This window comes from Lucilia cuprina, chromosome 5 (genome assembly GCF_022045245.1).
Source record: "Lucilia cuprina isolate Lc7/37 chromosome 5, ASM2204524v1, whole genome shotgun sequence".
Taxonomy (NCBI): Eukaryota; Metazoa; Arthropoda; class Insecta; order Diptera; family Calliphoridae; genus Lucilia; species Lucilia cuprina.
Window position 1 is genome coordinate 43,691,100 of NC_060953.1, and position 19,914 is coordinate 43,711,013.

General features: G+C 28.3%; 1 protein-coding gene across 1 annotated transcript; it reads left to right on the plus strand.

The window, feature by feature from the left end:
- The first annotated feature begins 5,653 nt into the window (after nt 1–5,653).
- On the plus strand, nt 5,654–16,591 carry LOC111683424 (myb-like protein AA). The gene is made up of 3 exons (XM_023445493.2): nt 5,654–5,704; nt 12,646–12,719; nt 14,202–16,591. The coding sequence occupies exons 1-3, from the start codon at nt 5,690–5,692 to the stop codon at nt 16,162–16,164; spliced, it is 2,052 nt and encodes a 683-aa protein (XP_023301261.2). The 5' UTR covers nt 5,654–5,689; the 3' UTR covers nt 16,165–16,591.
- The last annotated feature ends 3,323 nt before the right edge of the window (nt 16,592–19,914 follow it).

The window sequence follows — 19,914 nt, forward strand, 5'->3', positions numbered from 1 at the left end:
TCTATAGTCTAGTCTATAGTCTATAGTCTAGTCTATAGTCTAGTCTATAGTCTAGTCTATAGTCTAGTCTATAGTCTAGTCTATAGTCTAGTCTATAGTCTAGTCTTTGTCTTGTTTATAGTATAGAACATATACTAGTATATAGTATAGTCTAGTGTCTACAGTGTATAAGTCTTATCTATGGTCTTGACTGTAGTATAAACTAGTCTAGATTTTAAGTCTGTATATAATTTATTCAACCAAGTTTCTATTGAATGAAATTTATAGATGACAAAATATCCATACAAGTTATGAAACTATCTGACCAACGTACTGCCATTCAGATTTATCCAAATTAATACTCCAATGAACACAAAAATTGGAAAGGAATCTTAAGAACAGATTTGGTTTAAGGCAGAAAACAAAGGAATACGAGGATGGTTGTTTTCTTTAAGACTTTTACATTTATAAATTGATATTCTAAACCAAAAAAAAGGTCAAGTAATTTGTTTGGAATGAATTATTTTCATTCAATTTCCTAGCTTAATTAATATTAATGTTATAGAAATATATGAATTCATTTAGCAACCCTCGTAGGTATGAAAAATTGTGTTTAATTTAATGTTATAGAATTAATATTATAGAAATATACGAATTCATTAAGCAATCCTCGTAGGTATGAAAAATTGTGTTTAATTTTCTGTTCAAGCTAAAAATAGTTTGATTAAGAGTTTAGACTTTTACTTGCCCAGGTTTCTTTATTCTGTGACTAAAAAATTAAATGTGTTTTGTGCTGCAGTGTTGAGAACAATAAAATCAAGCAGGACTGATTTATATAGTTGCTGTAAAGTGTGGAGTGTCTGATTGATTCAAGCTTGAATGATCTATATATTTATTTTTGTAATCTAAAATTTTATTTAGTTGTTTAAATTAGCAGTTACTAAAAATAAGTATTCCACACTGAGGAATTAAATAAACTACAATAATTTAAGTTAGTGATTAACAAAGAGTGATTCTGTTGCAAAAGAGGTTAACTGCTATTTAAGAAACAATAATAATAATAATATGTAGCTTCTCGATTTTCTATATAAATTAAAAAAAACCAAGCCCATCTTTTTAGCATCAAAGTAAGCAACTTGAACTTTTAGGAAATCCTTAGTCATGTACTTCAATCATAATTTTAATAAGAACAACATTTTATCAAAAAATATCAAAATATTCACCTAAGAACCATAAATGTATACCCAAAGGAATAACAATTAGACCAATTCAAAAGTAGCACAAAGTGTTTTTTTATCTTCTGTGGAAGTGATGTTTTCTTAACTTCCAAAGAAGTTAAAATAATCCAATTTTGTTAAAAGTCGAAGGTATATTTTTTCGTACTACAATTGTATGAATTATACCCATTATTTTGGAGTTAATTGATACGTGTAATTATATTTAAGTAAAATTAGTTGTTTTCTAAAATAAAACAATTTCACTTCCTAATAACATCCAAAAGAAGAACAGTAGAATGTCCCTCTATCTGTATGTTGAAAACACGGTTTGTTTAGTCTAGTCTATAGTCTAGTCTATAGTCTAGTCTATAGTCTAGTCTATAGTCTAGTCTATAGTCTAGTCTATAGTCTAGTCTATAGTCTAGTCTATAGTCTAGTCTATAGTCTAGTCTATAGTCTAGTCTATAGTCTAGTCTATAGTCTAGTCTATAGTCTAGTCTATAGTCTAGTCTATAGTCTAGTCTATAGTCTAGTCTATAGTCTAGTCTATAGTCTAGTCTATAGTCTAGTCTATACGATCAAAAATCATTGTATATAATTTTACAAGGATCGCGCCATTATTTATCTAATAAGTGATTAGATGGTGGGTATATAAGATTCGGCACAGCCAATTATAAAACTGTTTTTTCTTGTTTTAAGTTAAAATAACTTACCTTAAGGTCCACACGATTTTTATGATAATGAAATAATTCTGCAAGTGAAAATAAAATACATTTTGTTAAGAATTTATTAAATAATTAAATCAATTTTATAAATATTAGTGAAATTTTCCTTCAACTTTAACTCATATTGTTAATATTTCTAAATGATATTTCCTTTGACCAATATATTCATTTACTGTTACAGTAAAATCTAACGTTTCCTTTTCAAATCAAGAATATTATCGTATTCTTTCTTTGTTATTTAATAAAACTTTCTGTGCTTTATATACCAATAATATGTATTTCCTAACAAATCCCATGATATTTTTTAACACCTTTTCTAGTTATTAAAATCGAATTAGAACAAAAAAAAAATTAAAGAAACTATATACTTGGGAATATTTTTCATTTTATTTTTTTTTTCCAAAACTAATCAATAAAGAAAATTAGTTAGAAATATCTAATTCAAACATGCAACCGGAAATGTAATTGTAATCAATTCTAATAAACATTAAAAAAGAAAATGGAATTGAAGAATTTTGTATTAAAAAGAAAAGGTCAATAACTTATTGAACAATAATGTAGAGAGAAGAATAAAGTGAAGAACACATGAAATCTATAGGATCTTTTTTTCACTTTCAGATCACTTGTGTTTGAAGAATAAAACTTTTTTAGTTGTTTAACTCTAAATAAGTAGAAATTAGTTTTATTTATTATTTAATGTCTGTTTTATATTGGGTTAAACAACATGATTTTGCTACTGCTACTATTTTTTCTTTTCATTATTTTATATTGCTGTACAAAATCATTTCTCTATTCAGTAAAACATTTTTTTTAAAATAATCGATTTTTTTCATCTTCTTTAGAATAAAAATACGTAATAGAAACTGTTAGGAATGTAATAGTTTAAGGAAAGAATGGAAAGAAGTAAGAAAATCATTTTTACGATGAGAAAATTTTTTATCTAATCAAAACATTCCGATAAAAAGAAAATATTTCACTTGAATTTTATTTCGAAAATAGAATCTCTAAAAATAAGATAATCTATGAAAAATTTTTAATAAAAAGAAAAGGTTTTTATAAAAACGTGGGGATTTTTTTTAACTGTCGGAAAAATTCTCAATTAAAAGAAAATTTATAGAAAATTTTCTATTTTAAGGGAATTAATTGAAAATTTTCTATAAAAAAGAAAATGTATCAAAATTTTTCTATAAGAACAGAAAATTTATAAAAATTTTCTATATAAAAAAAATTTATTGAATTTTTCTATAAAAAATTTATGAAAATATTCTATTTAAAAGAATTTTTTTGAATATTTTCTTAAAAAAGAAAATAGTTGGAAATTTTTCTATAAAAATTGTCTCTTAAAAGAAAATTTAATATAAAAATATCGAAAAGTTTTTATAAAAATAAGATTTTTATAAAAAAAAACTATTTGGGAAATTTTCTATAAACAATTCGTTTTAATTTTTCTATATAAAAATTTTGTATAATTTTTTTTTTAATTATTCTTAAAAAAAAAATTCCAAAAATTTTCTATAAATAGAAAATTAAAGGATTTTTTAAAGTAAATTAACTATAAAACAACTCGAAAAGACTCGTCTACGAACTATTATTTGATCGATTATATGGAATTTTGTAGAATTTTCTCGTAGAACATTTTTTCTAAAAATTTTCGTTAAAAATAAAATTTATCGATAATTTTTTATAAAAAGAATTTAGCGCAATGAACCAGCATTTCAGGGTTGACCCCCACACATGCAGTGCATTACGCTTGAACTAGCAAAATAATTTGTAGGAGGAAGAATGGTGGGAGTAATGTTTATGGACATTTGATTTAAACCTTTTCACATAAAAAGTCCCGGAGAATACTTCTGTAGGAAGTTTGTTCCACATACGACGGCGACGGTGCTACAGTGAATCAATAGATAGATTACTGTCACCGATAAGAACATTAGCCGTCTCTTGTACGGGGTACGATTGTATGGGGGCAAGAAATAATGAACCGATTTTAACCATTTTTAATAGCGTTCGTCCTTGGACCAAAGGAGGAGTATATGCCAAATTTCATAAAATTATTTTGAAAATTACGAGCTGTAGCGTGAGCAATAGGTTTATATAGACACACAAACAGACGGACGGATGGACAGACGGACGGACATATCTTAATCGACTCAGAAAGTGATTTTTGGCTGTTACAGACATCAGCAAAAAACGCATAATATCCTCCTCCTCATTTTATTTATCTAGGTTTATTATTATAGAAAACTCAAAAAGGAACGAAAAAGTACTTTCTTAATTTATATACCCACTATCAAACCTCGTTTGACACAAATGAAACTGACTTTTGTCGAAATTCATCTATATACTCGTATTTTTAGGCCATTAATGAGCGTTGCAGTCATTTTCTGAAAGGGACCCATTCGGACTCTATCGTTCTTTCAATAGACAGACGGACGGACAGACATGGCTAGATCGTCTTAGAATTTAATGAGGACCCATACTACATATATACTTTTGTGGGTCTATGACCAATATTTCGATGTGTTACAAACGAAATGACAAAATCAATATGCCGACCATCTTTATTGATTTTTGGTGTAAAAAAACCTTTGGAAGAACGTAAAAGTACCAAAAAGTTCCCATTTATAGATTTTTATTTCCTCCAGGCTTCAAAAGCATAATGTCATGTCTTCTGTATTGTTAATTTTATTGAAAATTCAAAAAGTACCTTTTAAAGAACGGAAATCGTATAATGTTATCTGTTTGTTTAGGGTTGTTTCGGATTTTTGTTTATATCTCCGTTATTTAATAATTTATTTCGCTAACTGTAAATAGGAAACTTCTCGAAAGTATTTCTGACAAAATTGTTGAAGATTTGGGTCCCGAAAATTTCTAGAGTCTTCAGAAAAATGATTCGAACAGACAGATAAACAGATGGAAAAATAATCAATCAAAAAACTCTTCGAAAGTTTTCCTTAATGATTACATCTACAATTCTTTCAATAATTGTTCATTTGCTATAGATTGAAAACATTTTAAGAAAATTGAAAGTTACCAATCAAAAAGGCAAGGATTTTTTTGATCTTTTGTTGCTGGTTTCTGCTAAAAATTCTTTAACAATATCATATCTTTCTCAAATTACAACAAATTAATTAACTCTTCTATCGTTAAATATAACTAGACAAATATTCAAGCTTACTCTTATACATTCTTAATAGTAAAATGCTTTTTGAACAAAAATTTACTCTGCATTCTGGTCAATAAAAATATATATCTCTAGGTTTGTTTTGAAGACACATATCGGTGCGTTTAAGTTCAATACTCGTACTTAAAAAAAGAAAAACAAATATATAAAGACACACAGATGTATGTATGTATGTATATGATGAAGTTATACATGGGCCATTTAAAGAGAAGACAGAGCACGGTATGCATGTTAATATTTCTACATAGATGTAGCTACTTTTGCTATTTTAGCCATGTTAATGAAACATGAACAGAAGTAAACAAAAAAAAAAACTAAACACACTCTTCAAAATATGTTATAAACCTCAGTTAACGGCGCCACTACCAGCAGTTTGTCTTAGTACGTTGTCAAGTAAAGTTCTTCTGCTCTTTCACTTAGAAAAGAAAGTAGTTTTTGTTGAAATTGAAAAAAAAACAAAATATAATTGAAAAAGCAAAAAAACAACAACAAGTGCAGAATAAAGAATAAAAGTGGCTTAATAAAGTATATATAACAATTTAAAGAAAAAAAAGGATATTTTTTTTAATAAAAATAAAGAAAAAATGAAATTAATTATAGTAAGTGTTACTAAACAAAGAATTAATATCTATTAAAAAAATATATATAAATAAACAATTTATTATTAATAAACTAATAATGTTTAATGTAATAATTAATAAAACATTTAATGCGATTTAAATCTAATAAAACATTTAACCATAAAAGATCATCATTAATAATTATTTTTTTTAATAAAGTGTTAAACACCATGTTTGTGTCTTAAGTCTTTTGTTTTAAGCCATTAAAAACCCTACCAAAAAAGGCTACACAAAGTTCAAACGTTTTTTTTTTTTTACAACAATCAACAAAAAGTGAAAAATTGTGTTTAATTTTACCAATTATTTATGCAAATATTTCTATTAATACATTAAACCCAAAAGCGGTAAAAAATAATGTTAAAGAAGCTAAAATTTAAATAAATATTAATTATTTTTACATAGATCTAAACAAATAAAACTTTAGTAGAGACTGTTAACTTAAAAGATTAATTTTGTGTGTGCCTTTTTTTTTTGTAAATTAAGTAAAATTGAAACACTTTCACATTCCTTGAATAGTTTTCTTTTTTGTTAAATCATTGTTTTAAATATATTTTTGAAATTTCAAATTTTAACAAAAGCCTAATTTTTGGGTTGAGTTTGAAAAAAAAAGAAAATTTTATTTTGTTTTATGCCTTAAGCTATAAAAGCTTTTGATTATAGTAAATATAGTATAGTTTTTATTAATTTTCATAAATTTGTTTAAAATTTATGAATTTAAAAGAAAATATATAACGAAAGGTTTTCGCCGTAAAATTATAAAAGAATTTGATCAAATAATATTTCGTATTATGTAGGAAATTTTTTGTAAATATTATGAAAACAAATTAGTTACAAAATTTCAATTAGGCAATATGCCACGCCCACATATAAAATTTATACATATAAAAAATTTTTAAATTTTTAATTTTTTCGTACATTTTTTTAAATGGAGCCCTTTTTGGGACCCCGGTGTCCTGTATACGTGGAAGAGTTAACAAAATATTTGCTATTTCTTTGGTAAAAAGGGACCAAAAAAGGGAACAAAAAATGTTTTAGTACTTTATGAAAGCACAATTTTTCCGAAACAAATGAATACAGATTCGAATCGTTTGAGTGTTAACAAAGGATGGTACCTTTTTGGGCCCTTTATTGCTTTTGTAAATATTTTTTCTACATCTTTCAAAATTATAAAACACCTGTTTCGTATTTTTTTTTAAAATGCAGCCCTTTTTGGGGGGTAAAAAGGGGAAAAGCGGATAAAACTAATTTTCTTAGTGAAACTTAAAATTACGCTCGAAAAATTAAAAAAAAATCTTGGGACGCCGGTGTCCTGTATACGTGAATGAGTTAACAAAATATTTGCTATTCCTTGGGAAAAAAGGGACCAAAAAAGCGGAAAAACAAAAAAAATTAGTACTTTATGAAAGCACAATTTTTGGTACTTTTCACTTTTTTTAAGGGGATTTCAAACTTTCTATATAAATTAGAACTTTCTGTATAGATTACTAACTGGCGGATTAGCAATAGGTGGCGTGCCACCTCCAATATGAATTAATTAGAAATTAAAATCTTAAAAATTTTTTTAAGAAACTTTAATGTCTCTCTGGAGATTTGGGGAACAATGAGCGATCTTTCAGTATAGGTACATAGAACCTCTCATATGAATTAAATACAAAAATTCGTATATATTGGAAACGATAAGTGCTGAAATTTTGCATGAAGAACTTTGAAGTTAACTAATATGAACATTTGGGGAAATTGGGGGATTTTCAATAAAAAAATCCTTATACTTGAAACTATTCACATTTTTAATAGATCACATTGAAAGTCAAATTAACGTTTAGAAAACTTGGCGAACTTGCAATAGTTGGGCGTGGCATCTACCATATAAAACAGATAAAAAATCCTTGAGATTCAAAAAAAACTTTCTCGTTTTTTTTGAATCTCAACACTATTGATCATAGAAATATACAATTTAATAATACGACCTGCATAAATACGTATCTACGAGAAAGAACTTTTTGTTAGTTTTTTGTTCCTCAAATGACAGTTTCCAAAATTTCTATAATATTTAACATAGAAAACTGAAATATTTTATTGAATAATATCCGTTTTCAAACTATATATGGTTAGATCTCAAATCAATAACGAAAATATTAAAAATATACTACGTTATCAAATTAACAAACAAATAATGTGTTACTAAAGTGACAATGGTTCCCAACGATGACACAAAGCGTAATCGGAATGACAACAATGATTTGTTGCAATGACAACGATGCGTTGTTAAAATCAAATGTTTTCTTTCGGTTTTTATGGAGACTTTGTTTATTTAGTTGAGGCCTAGTCTTTGTGTTCAAATACTTATTTACTCTGAAGATCTCTATCACATCTGGGATTTGAGATATCGTGTCCTGAAGTTTAAAGAAATTCCATTTTGTGAGCAACATTTTTGTCTTTAAAACAAAACAACTTTTTAACTATTACATTTACCATTTGATACACTACACTCAAAAAAAGCATTTAATTTGTTTTTTACCTTAATTCCGAAATATTTTTAATTATTGTTGACAAGGCGGTAGTGTTGTGTTTTAAAACAAAACAACTTTTAAATTCCTTATTTATAAGTACTTATATAAGTGGTGGTTTGTAAACGAACGTTTACCTAGAATCCTAATGAATTAGTAGTGAAAAGAGGATGAATGTCGAAAGATTTAACCCATTCCAGTGCATTCCTTAACCTATTAAAGCCCGCACAACCACACTACTGAGATAGTTCTGTTGTTTTGGCAACAGCATCTAAAGACATATTTTGTAGTCCGAAATACCCAACAAAATAGATCAGGATCTCTCTTTTATGAACCGATCAATGTAACAAAAGAAATAAGAATTTCCAGAGTCAATTAATTCCAATGTATCAATATATCCTGTTGAGATGGCAACAGCACCGAAGCGTAAAAAGGCATACTAAATCAGTACTAATATCCAATATATGGAGACTTTCTTGATCTTTCACCAATTTTAGCATCAGTTCCATTCACATGGTCATAAAGATCGAGGCAACCATTGAATACTGACCTAACAATTCCCCAGCATATATTGGCGTGCCACTACACGAACGGTAAGAGATACCGATCGGGTTTAGGAATCCAGCATATGCTGCTTTGTACACAGACCTGTTCGAAGAGAGAATTATCCAACCCATTAGGTATAGGATATATCAGTCCTTAAACCAACATTCTCTTCCCGCGATTTTGGGTACTAAACCACAGCCACCACGTGGATCCCAAAGGAACCTCAATCAACTGACCAGCCAGGACATAGTCCTGCGGGCAACTGGCCACCCGTAGTGCCAGATTATATGGTGCTCTGGTTAGACCTCATGCCAAATCATTCCGTCCCGGCATACTGGAGATATTGGTAGCACCGCATGTGAAAAGGGGATCTTTACTCATTTCTTTTCTATGAAAGTTTTTTGCTGGAGATATGTCAAATTTAAGGTTAAATTCAGTGTGGCTTAATGCTTAAGGGATTCGTCTTTGCCTGTATTATTTATTAAGAAAATAATGATCAATCCTAAAATTAATATTATTTACAAGAATTTTATAAATCATCGTGTAATTTACGTAAATTTAATTTTTTTCAACATTTGTATGCAAAAAACATAATTTAACAAAAAAAATCGTCTAGAATTTTGCTTTTTACATTTCTTTCAAATTATGCAAAAATATGCGGAAATTATTAGATAAGAGTTTTTTTTTTAAACAATTAAAAAAAGTTATGAAATGAAAAGTTCTATAGAACATAATTACGAAAATGATTAATTAAAAATTCTAAAAGGGTTTTGCAAAAACAAAACAGTAGACTGTTAAAGACGCACTTAAAACTCAAAGACATTATTTCATAAAGCTCTGTATGTTGGAGAAAAAAACCCATTTAGGGAGTTATAAATAAAAAGCAGAAAAATTTAACAATTAATCATAAATGTAGGAATATTTTAAGAAAATATAAATTTAAAATTTTAGCACGTGCTTAAAGTTATTAAATTATTTTATAACTTATAAATTCTTAAAAAGGTGGGTGGGAGTGTTGCAAAAAAAAAATTGGGACAGTGGCATCTTAAATTCTAAAAAAATATAAAGTAAAATTTCTTAAATTATCAAAGATAAACTTTTAATTGATTTATTAGTAAACATTTTTTTAAATTTTACACTAACGGTATTGTACCCAAAAATGTCAACCAAAATTTATGTTTATTTAACAATAGCACGATTTTTTTTAAATTTTAATTTCATTTATCAGCTTTTGTTGTTTTATTAAAATTGATTAAGATTATTTTACACTTTATTTTAATTTCTTATTAATATATTCATGATATTTTGTTTTTTTTTTTTTTTTTGAACTTTTGATTTGTCATAACGTTTAGGTGCGTGACCATACTTATTTCAAACAAAGTGTACAAAACCCGAGGTCAATGATCTTTAGTTTGGTTTTTTTTATATTGTTAATTTGCCTTACTTTATCTAGTTAACTATATTTAACTTAGATGATTTTTCTAAATTGTTTCTCTATTAATGAAATGTCAAATTTATTTAAGTTTTTCTTATTTATGGTCGTATTATTTGTTTGTTTGTTGGTCTAAGAGAGAAAAAAATATATGTACTTTATCTATTTGAATGATTTTTTGGTAATTGTGGGTTGAATTCATGCTGAGAAAGATAAATAAATAACAAACAATTTGTTATTTAAATTTCAATTAAAGATTTTTTAACTATATAAGGTGAGAAATACAGAATATCATTAAAGGGAAGGTTAACTATTTAGCAAATATGTTAATATTTACATATGTTAGCAATAGAGAAACTGTCATAATTATTTAAAATTATGAGTTAATCATATTATTTTTAAATATTTATTTAATTTATTCGCTTCGCTGTTATCTTAATAAAATTTCTCCTCTTAATTAAAACGGAAATGTTTAAAATTTAAATGGTAATATATCCACTATAATAAATCGTTATGCTAATTGTGTCAATTTCACTTCATAGAGAATTTTTCTATTTCATAAAAACGAAATTAGACAAAATTTTTGAAATAAATTACTAACTCCATATACATATTTTAAATCGAAACAAATTTTGTTTAATCATCATCACCAAGCACACCTACTTTAGTTGTTTAAGTATTTGGGCAGTATTAAAATAAATGTCTTACAACTATAACATATAACAAAGAAATTATCACTTTAGACTATAGACTAGACTATAGACTAGACTATAGACTAGACTATAAACTAGACTATAGACTAGACTATAAACTAGGCTATAGATTAGACTATAAACTAGACTAAAGACTTGACTATAGACTAGACTACAGGCTAGACTATAGACTAGACTATAGACTAGACTATAGACTAGACTATAGACTAGACTATAGACTAGACTATAGACTAGACTATAGACTAGAATATAGACTAGACTATAGACTAGACTATAGACTAGACTATAGACTAGATTATAGACTAGACTATAGACTAGACTAATGACTAGACTATAGACTAGACTATAGACTAGACTATAGACTAGACTATAGACTAGAATATAGACTAGACTATAGACTAGAATATAGATTAGACTATACGATATACTAGACTATAGACTGTATCTCTCGACTATTCTATATCCTGGATATGTATTATGGTCTATATTCTAGGAGAAATATATAGTCTAAAATTCTATATTCTATAGCTTTGACTATAGTCAGCACTATTATTTAGTCTAGTGTGGACAATAGTATTTTCTGTAGTCAAGAGTGTAAACTATCTTTTAAATGCTTGGAAACTCCATAGAAACTTTAAATTAACAAGTTTTATATAAAAAAAAAAAAAAAAAAACTATAAAAATTAATAACTTTTTGTTTCTTTTAGTAAAGGAATTTAAAAACAAAGATCTATTTAGAAAAAGTAATAAAATCTTCTTAGTAGGTAAACCTCATGTTTTCTAGTTGAACTTCACCAAGATATTTATTGTGTGATTTAAACTTAATAAAAATTTAAATTTTCTTTTGCTTGAAATCCAACCGGCAAAAAAGTAATTAATCATGGATTAGTTTTCTTAACATTTCTATCAACAGATATGTCAATATGTATTAAAACAAAAAGCGAAATTTAAATTCTATGCAAAAAATAAAATAAAAACAATAAAAAAAACTACACATTTATTTTCTTCGTAATATAATAATGAAAATAAAAATACTTGACCGCATTTCTAGAAAGCTGTGCCAGAATCATGTACAGACCGAAATACAAACAGACAGACAGACAGACAGACAGACAGGCAAATACCCCACAACACAGACAATCGAAGTAGTGGGGTCTAGTAGATATATGGTTTTTTTACATGCAAAACTTGTTGTCACTTTTATTCTGAAACTGAAATCTTTCTTCTTTTTTTATTCATTTTATTTATTTCGTTATTAACTTGATCTTTTTGTATTGATGTTAAAAAAGTGAGAGAGTGTGGTTGTTGGGGATTTGTAGTTTTTTTTTTTTCAAAATTTTTATATGCGTCAAGTAAGTTATGGAATATTAATGAATTCGAAATAACAAGAACTTGAACTTTCATTTTAGTTTTTTTTTCTTTTTCTTTTGTAAACTTTTACTTAATGGGATTTAAACAAAAATAACAAGTTCTTTTTGTTTAATTTGTTTCATTTAATATTTCTTTCTTTTTTTACAAAATTTCAAATTTAATTACCTTAAGAAGTTTTAAAGCTGAAATGAATAGCTTAAGGTCTTTAAATACTTATGCAATCAATGCTTAGACATGTTGTCACGTTAATGAGTTTTAATTTTACTTTCATATAAAAATTTATTTTTAAAAGTGTTTAGAAAAAAAAAAGAAATTGTTATTAACTGTCAAAATTTCTTTCTTTTAAAACAGTTAACGCTTCTTTTTGGCCTGCTGGGTTATACCATATCTAAGCCCTTGGATGATGCCTCTGATGCTTTGGTAGAGTAAGTATCAATAATAAAATATTCATAAAAAATATATTTTTTAAAATATTCTAAGCTTTAAACTAATTTTCTTTACACTTTAAATAATTTTCAACTAATTCTTTTATGTGTTTAAAATACAATTTATAAATCGAATGATAAGTGCATGTATGTGTTTAAAAAATTGGGTTATATTTAAATTCTTAAATTTAAGAATTAAATGTGTATTTGCTACGACTAAGTATTTATGTAAAATTAAAAAAAAACAATACTTTATATTTACTTCAAAAAGGCTGTTATTTCGTCACATTCATGAATTGCTTAAGGTTTTTTTGTTTGATTAAAAAATTTTAATTATTTAGAAGTTTATAATCTAAATAATAGTGAGGACAAAAGTCTTATCTGGACAAAATTTGGTTCTTAATCTGATCTATAGTCTAGTCTACGATCTAAGCTCCAAACCAGTGCATGACCTATGTAATGTAATCAAAACTAAAGAATAATATGAAATCTAAATAATAGTTTAAAATATACATTCTAATACATAGACTGAAAAATTATTAAACAAGACCAATGTCTAGTCCATAGTATGGACTATATTCTAGTCTCTGGTTTAGACTACTAGAGTATAGTACATTGTTGAAATAAAATAGAGTCTAAATAAGTCTATAGTTTAGCTTATAGTCTAGTCTATAGTATAATATATGAAGACTAGTCTATAGTACAATATATAGACTAGTCTAGTAAAGTCTAGTCTATAGTATATTGGTCTCATCTATTAGTCTAGTATTTTAGTCTAATCTATTAGTCTATTTTATAGTCTAGTATATTGTTTAGTCTATAATACAGTCTATAGTCTGGCCTATAGTTAAGTCAATAGTCTAGTATAGTCTACAGTCTAGTCTTTAGTCTAGTCTTTAGTCTAGTCTTTAGTCTAGTCTTTAGTCTAGTCTTTAGTCTAGTCTTTAGTCTAGTCTTTAGTCTAGTCTATAGTTTAGTCTATAGTCTAGTCTATAGTCCAGTCTATAGTCTAGTCTATAGTCTAGTCTATAGTCTAGTCTATAGTCTAGTCTATAGTCTAGTCTATAGTCTAGTCTATAGTCTAGTCTATAGTCTAGTCTATAGTCTAGTCTATAGTATAGTTTGTAGTCTAGTCTATAAAAAATAAAGTAAAAAAAATCTTAAAAAGAACTTATTTGAATAAGTTTTTAAAACAGCTAAAAGCTACATTCACATTATTTGTATATACATAGCTAAGCTTTAGAGCTTTTATAAATACCAACAAATTTGTTTAACTTAAAAATAAAAATCATTATTAAAACGGCAGCATGCTTTTAAATTTCATCTTAACCCTTTTTAAAATGTTTTAAAAATTTACTACAAACAAAACTTTTAGAAAGCTTTAAAGCTTATTTAAGAATATAAATATATACATATGTATAAATAACATAGATAATTTATCTTAACCTAAATCCAAACATAACTTCAACATTTCGTTTGCAGAATTGAAAAACAAAGACTTATAAAATTTCCCGAAGAAGTCGAAAAGCCCAGTGTTGTGGAGGGCGATGAAAAACATGATGAAGCTAAACGTATATTGCAGGAAATTGAAAAAATTAATCAAGCTTTGGGCTATGTGAAAAAACAAGCCGATCCTACACGTTCACCCGCCATACTAGACTCTTCGCAATATTTGTTTCCCAATACGGGATATCAACCATTTCATGTACAAAGTCCACCAGTAATGGGAGTTAATGGTGAAACTTTGTTATTACCCTCTATAAGATCGGTGAAATTGGAAACAGTTCATCATAATAAAGCAAGTGAGCACAATAGACCTCCAACGAGAAAACCACAAAAGCCCAAAGTAACAGCAAAACCACAAAAGCCCAAAGTAACAACAAAACCAAAAAATCCTTTATATTTCAAGCCACAACGTGTTGAGATACCAGCACCCCAGACGAAAGCGGAAGAAAAACTATTGCCCAGTCATTTTGTTATACCAGTAAGACTATTTAAGCAAAACAAGCAGCAATATGTTGCAAAGAACAATCCTCAGGAGTATAAGGTTAAAGGTTACAAAATCGTAGGTGATATAGATCATTTCTATGGCAAAACTAAAGCCAATAAAACTTCTACTAACAGTAAAGTTAAGTCTACAGCAAAATATCATTTATTCTTTTTGCCCCAAGAAGTGGTGCCAAAAAGTACGTTGAAAGATATTAAAGCCATTGATGACAACTCTAAGGAAAATACCTCCAGGGAAGAAAAAGTGAACCATAGGCCTTATAAGGTGCAGGCTAATAGTCAAACTGTGACCACTGGTAATACAGTTAATACTACTAGTTCTTCACAAATCGTTAGAAAACGTCTGGTAGCAAAACCTCAAAAATCTTCCGTAGTTTCGGCTTCCAGCAGTACCGTAGTTAAAGTACAACCCACAACTAATGGCAGCGGTCAACAGCAACAACAAGTACAACAACAGCAGCAGCAACAACAACAGCAACTTTATGAAAAACCTACTGCTGCCCAACAGATAACACAAATCATACAACCATCTGAGGCTACACCTTCTTATAACGCTTTAAATAATCCAACTGCTGCAACCAATAACAACAATAATAATCCCAATCAAATCATCAAAAATAGACCCTTGTTTAATCTACAAAACGGTAATAACAACAACAATAACGGCATCAAAAATCGTCCCCTTTTGGAATTGCAAAATAATATCAACAACATTAATAATGCCACTTCCAATGCCATTAAGAATGCCTTTCAAAATATTTTCCGTTTACCCTTTCGTCCCCAAGACCCTAATAAACCTTTAACAGCTACCGAATTTACTCCAGTACAAACAGTGCCTCTGCAAATACCACAACTATTGCCGGCTCCACAACAGCAATTTTACACCAGTCCTAGTTCACCACAAGCTCCTCCCCATCCCTTCTATGGCAACGATGAAGTACAAAATGACCATTTAGATTCTGATTATAAATGGGATGATGAAAATGTCAGTGCTGATAGTTCTAGCTCAGGCGATCAATACACCTATAACACTTCTCAAGAATCAGGTGAACCTGAGGAAAAGAAAATTTTCTCTCATCTATTAAAGCACAAACAGGAAACTCAAAGCGATGCCCTCAAACATGGCGGTATTATTATTCAAAGACTTAAGGTACGCAAGGGAGGTATTGCTATAGCTGGACCCGGTGGTGTAGCTACAGCTGGCAGTGGTGGTACAGCTATTGTAGGCCCCGGCGGTTATGCTCTAACACATCCCCGTAGTTTAACTATAGCCGGTCCGGGTGCCAAGATTATTGCCATACCTTCGAATGTTGATTTGAAAGATGCATTACAGAGAACAAATTTAGAGTCACAAATGTTTCCGCGTGAGGGACGTATAGTGGCTACTGGGCCAACGGTCTATTACGCTCCGCCTACTGGAGATTATGTAGAGATTTAAATAGCCATTGGTTTTGTGTAAAGGGGGTCCTTCGAAGAAGATTGTTTATTTCTTTTCTTTTTCTAATTCTTTATTTCGAAGTATTATTTTTAAGTTTTTCGACTTTATATATTTTTTACTTATTAATTAATTGTTTACTTTAGTTTAATTTTAAGTAGTGGGTATTTATCTTAGAGTAATGTTAGTTTAAGTAAAGTGCTTTGTTGAAAAATCTGTGTTTAAAAAGCTTAAACAATATATTAACATATTGCGATCTTTGGTGGTTATTAACATTAAAATCAGTTTTTTAAAAGAGTTTTCAGTAAAAGGAAAAGCCTTTGAAATTGAAATGTTCAGCTCAGTTCTAGTTCTAGTTCAGTTCTAGTTCAGTTCTAGTTCAGTTCTAGTTCAGTTTTAGTTCAGTTCTAGTTCAGTTCTAGTTCAGTTCTAGTTCAGTTTTAGTTCAGTTCTAGTTCAGTTCTAGTTCAGTTCTAGTTCAGTTCTAGTTCAGTTCTAGTTCAGTTCTAGTTCAGTTCTAGTTCAGTTCTAGTTCATTTCTAGTTCAGTTCAGTGCTAGTTCTGTTAAAACTAAATATTCTAAAAAGCTTTAATATTTTTAAAGCTTATAAAATTTTCGAAGCTTATTGTTCATAAACTTGGAGTCGTTCAAACATTACCCTCACACTGATTTTTCAACATACCACTTACATAAAAATCACACAGACTGTTTCAAAGTTTTTTATATTAACAAAAGCTTGTTAAGCTTTTAAGCTCTCTGAAAGTGTTATAATTTATTTTTAAAATCTTTTATATTTAAATAAAAGAGAACATTTGTAATTTAATAACAAAACTAAAAGACTTTCATTACAAAACAAATCAACATATAGATTGTAAATATGTATTTATGAATGTTCAAATGTAACTAACAAAAAGCTTTGGTTTTAAAACACATTACTAACACTGCATTAAACCATTAGAATACACTAAACACATTGCTGTATATAAATTTTCAAAATTAATAACAAATTGCTTTAAATCCCATTTTCCCCCACCACCTTCAAATTAACCCTGTTCAACCAAAAAACTCAAAAAAAGAAATTGGCCAACATCTGCTCTACAAACATGGCCCTTGCAACCGTCACCTTTAACGGCTTACACCAGTTATGGTTTGAATTTATTAACTCCTGCTCAATTGCAAAATAATGATGACAAAGAAAAATTGCAAAAAGTAGCACAACCTGCTTTGCAACATACAACAAATTATGCCTCATATCTAACGCCCCAATTTTTAAGCCCTCAACAGCAATATTTCGCCTTTAATAGTGCCTTTTTTAATGCCCCCTTTGGCCAATTCGCCTATACAACTGGTCAACAGTATTTGCCCCAATTAGTGGCCACAATACCCAGTATAACACCAACATTAACACCAGTTACAGAAAAGGTTACCACGACCACCACTACAGAGACTCCTACACAAAAGCCCAAGTTCAGAAATAGAGAACCTACTACACGTAAACCTCAAGGCTCTTTGCAAGTTAAACCACCAAAGCTGCAACTTAAACCAGACGAAAATACTAAAAACTTTTTAGATATTCTAGTTAAACCCGAAAAAATTACCGAAATCGAGGGTGACCTTAAAAGTGATAAGGCCCTTCTGAAGGCTGTGGAAAAAATAAATCCTGAATATGTTATAGAAGAAATCATAAATGTACCGGGTAAACATGTTTTCTCCAGTGAGTCAAAAGAAAAAATTAAAACTCCACTTGTAAAACAAACAAAAGTTCAGACACAAAATAAATTGATCACAGTAGAGCAAAAACATATACAAATTCAACCAAGTAAACTGATCGCAGCAGAGCAAAGGCAAAACCAACTGCAACAAATTAATAAAGCCAAAAAACAAAAGAAGCTTAACACCAAACAGAAACAGCGTGAAGATTTCGAACCCGAAACACAAATCAAAGTTGAAGCTATAGGCAAAACTTCAACCAAAGGCAACATACCTGAAATACCATTTGGCACTTACTTTTTGCCCTATTTCTCACAAAATCAACAGCAACATGAAACAGGCAAGAAACCAGCGGCCTTAATTTTAGAACCCCATTCGAAAGCTATTGTAGGCAATGGTGGTACTGCCATTTCAACACCCATCTCGAAAGCTTATTTAAAACGTGGTGTTACTACAAATGTCTATTTTAATCCCGAATCGGTTGCCATTGCCGGTGTAGGTGGAAAAGCACATGCTCAGGCAGATCTTGAGTTAGATTTGATAGATTAATTGTGTAAAAGAATTTTACAAAAGACTGAGCTGAAATTATTTTAGTAATAATAATTAATAAATAATTAAACGATAATGTACAAAAAAAAATAACTGTAAAAAATTAAAATATTTTAGAAAAATTAATAAACAAATTTAACAATGTAAATATTTATATAGTTTGTTTAATAATGACTTGGTGAAAAGTTAGACAATTTGGTACAATGAACATAAAATCTTTATTAAATAATGAAAAAGTTTTAAAGCTTAACATGGCTTTAAAGTTGGGTCTATTTAAAAAAAAACTTAAAGCTTTTAGCGGCGAAAGCAATTAGTTTTTAGAATTACTAAATAATTTCAAAAAAATATTAGTTTTTAATTAAATTAAACTACAATTTCTTTAATTTTTACGAAATTATAGTTGCATTGGTGTAAAATAACTAAAACATATTATTACGAAATGATCAATGATAAAGCTTTTTATATAAAAATTTTCGCCAACAAAAGTTCTAATATAAAAGTCAGTGATGATTAAGCTTTTTATATAATGTTTGTCGTTCATAAAGTTTCTTATAGCAAACGTTTTCATCGAACTGTTTTCTACAGAAAGATGGTATTGCTTTATAGAAAACTGATGATAAACTTCTTTTTTGAAAGCTGTTCAATTATAAAGTTTCCGCTAGAAAACTGATTAATGATGAAGTTTTCAAAAGAAAACTGATCGATGATAAAGTTTTCTAAAAAAAACTAATCGTTGATAAAGTTTTTTGTAGAAAAGTGATCAATGATAATGATTCCTCTAGAAAACTGATCAATTATATAGTTCCCTCCCGAAATCTGATCGATGATAAAGTTTTCTATAGAAAACTGATCAATGATAAAGTTTTTTATAGCAAACTGATAAATGATAAAGTTTTTTATAGAATTCTGATCGACTATAATGTTTTCTATGGAAAACTGATCAATGATAAAGTTTTCTATAGAAAACTGATTGATGATAAACTTTTCTGGAGAAAACTGATCGCTGATAAAGTTTTCTAAAAAGAAATTATAAAGTTTTTAGCAAAAATCGATCGGTGATAAAGTTTTCTAATGAAAACTGATCGATGATCAAGTTTTCTATATAAAACTGATCGAAGATAAAGTTTTCTATAGAAATCTGATTAATGAAATGTTTCCTGTAGAAAATTGATTGATGAAAAAGTTTTCTGTAGAACACTGATTAGGATTTCTGAAAAACACTGATCGCTTATAACTTTTTTATAGAAAATTGATAGATTACAAAATTTTCTATAGAAAACTGAACCATTATAAAGTTTTCTATAGAAAACTGATCAATGATAAAGTTTTCTATTAAAAAGCTGATCGATGATAAAGTTTTCTATAGAAAACTGATCAATGATAAAGTTTTTTATACAAAAGCTGATCGATGATAAAATTTTCTGATCCAGCTATACAGGTTTTTTATAGGGAATTTATGAATACAGGGATTACTCTCCAGGCTAAAACATTGT

Bases quoted from the DNA above. Each gene is read 5' to 3' on its own strand.
- LOC111683424 (XM_023445493.2), top strand. The intron at 12,720-14,201 runs GTAAGTATCAAT...TTTCGTTTGCAG, and splicing joins GCCTCTGATGCTTTGGTAGA to AATTGAAAAACAAAGACTTA.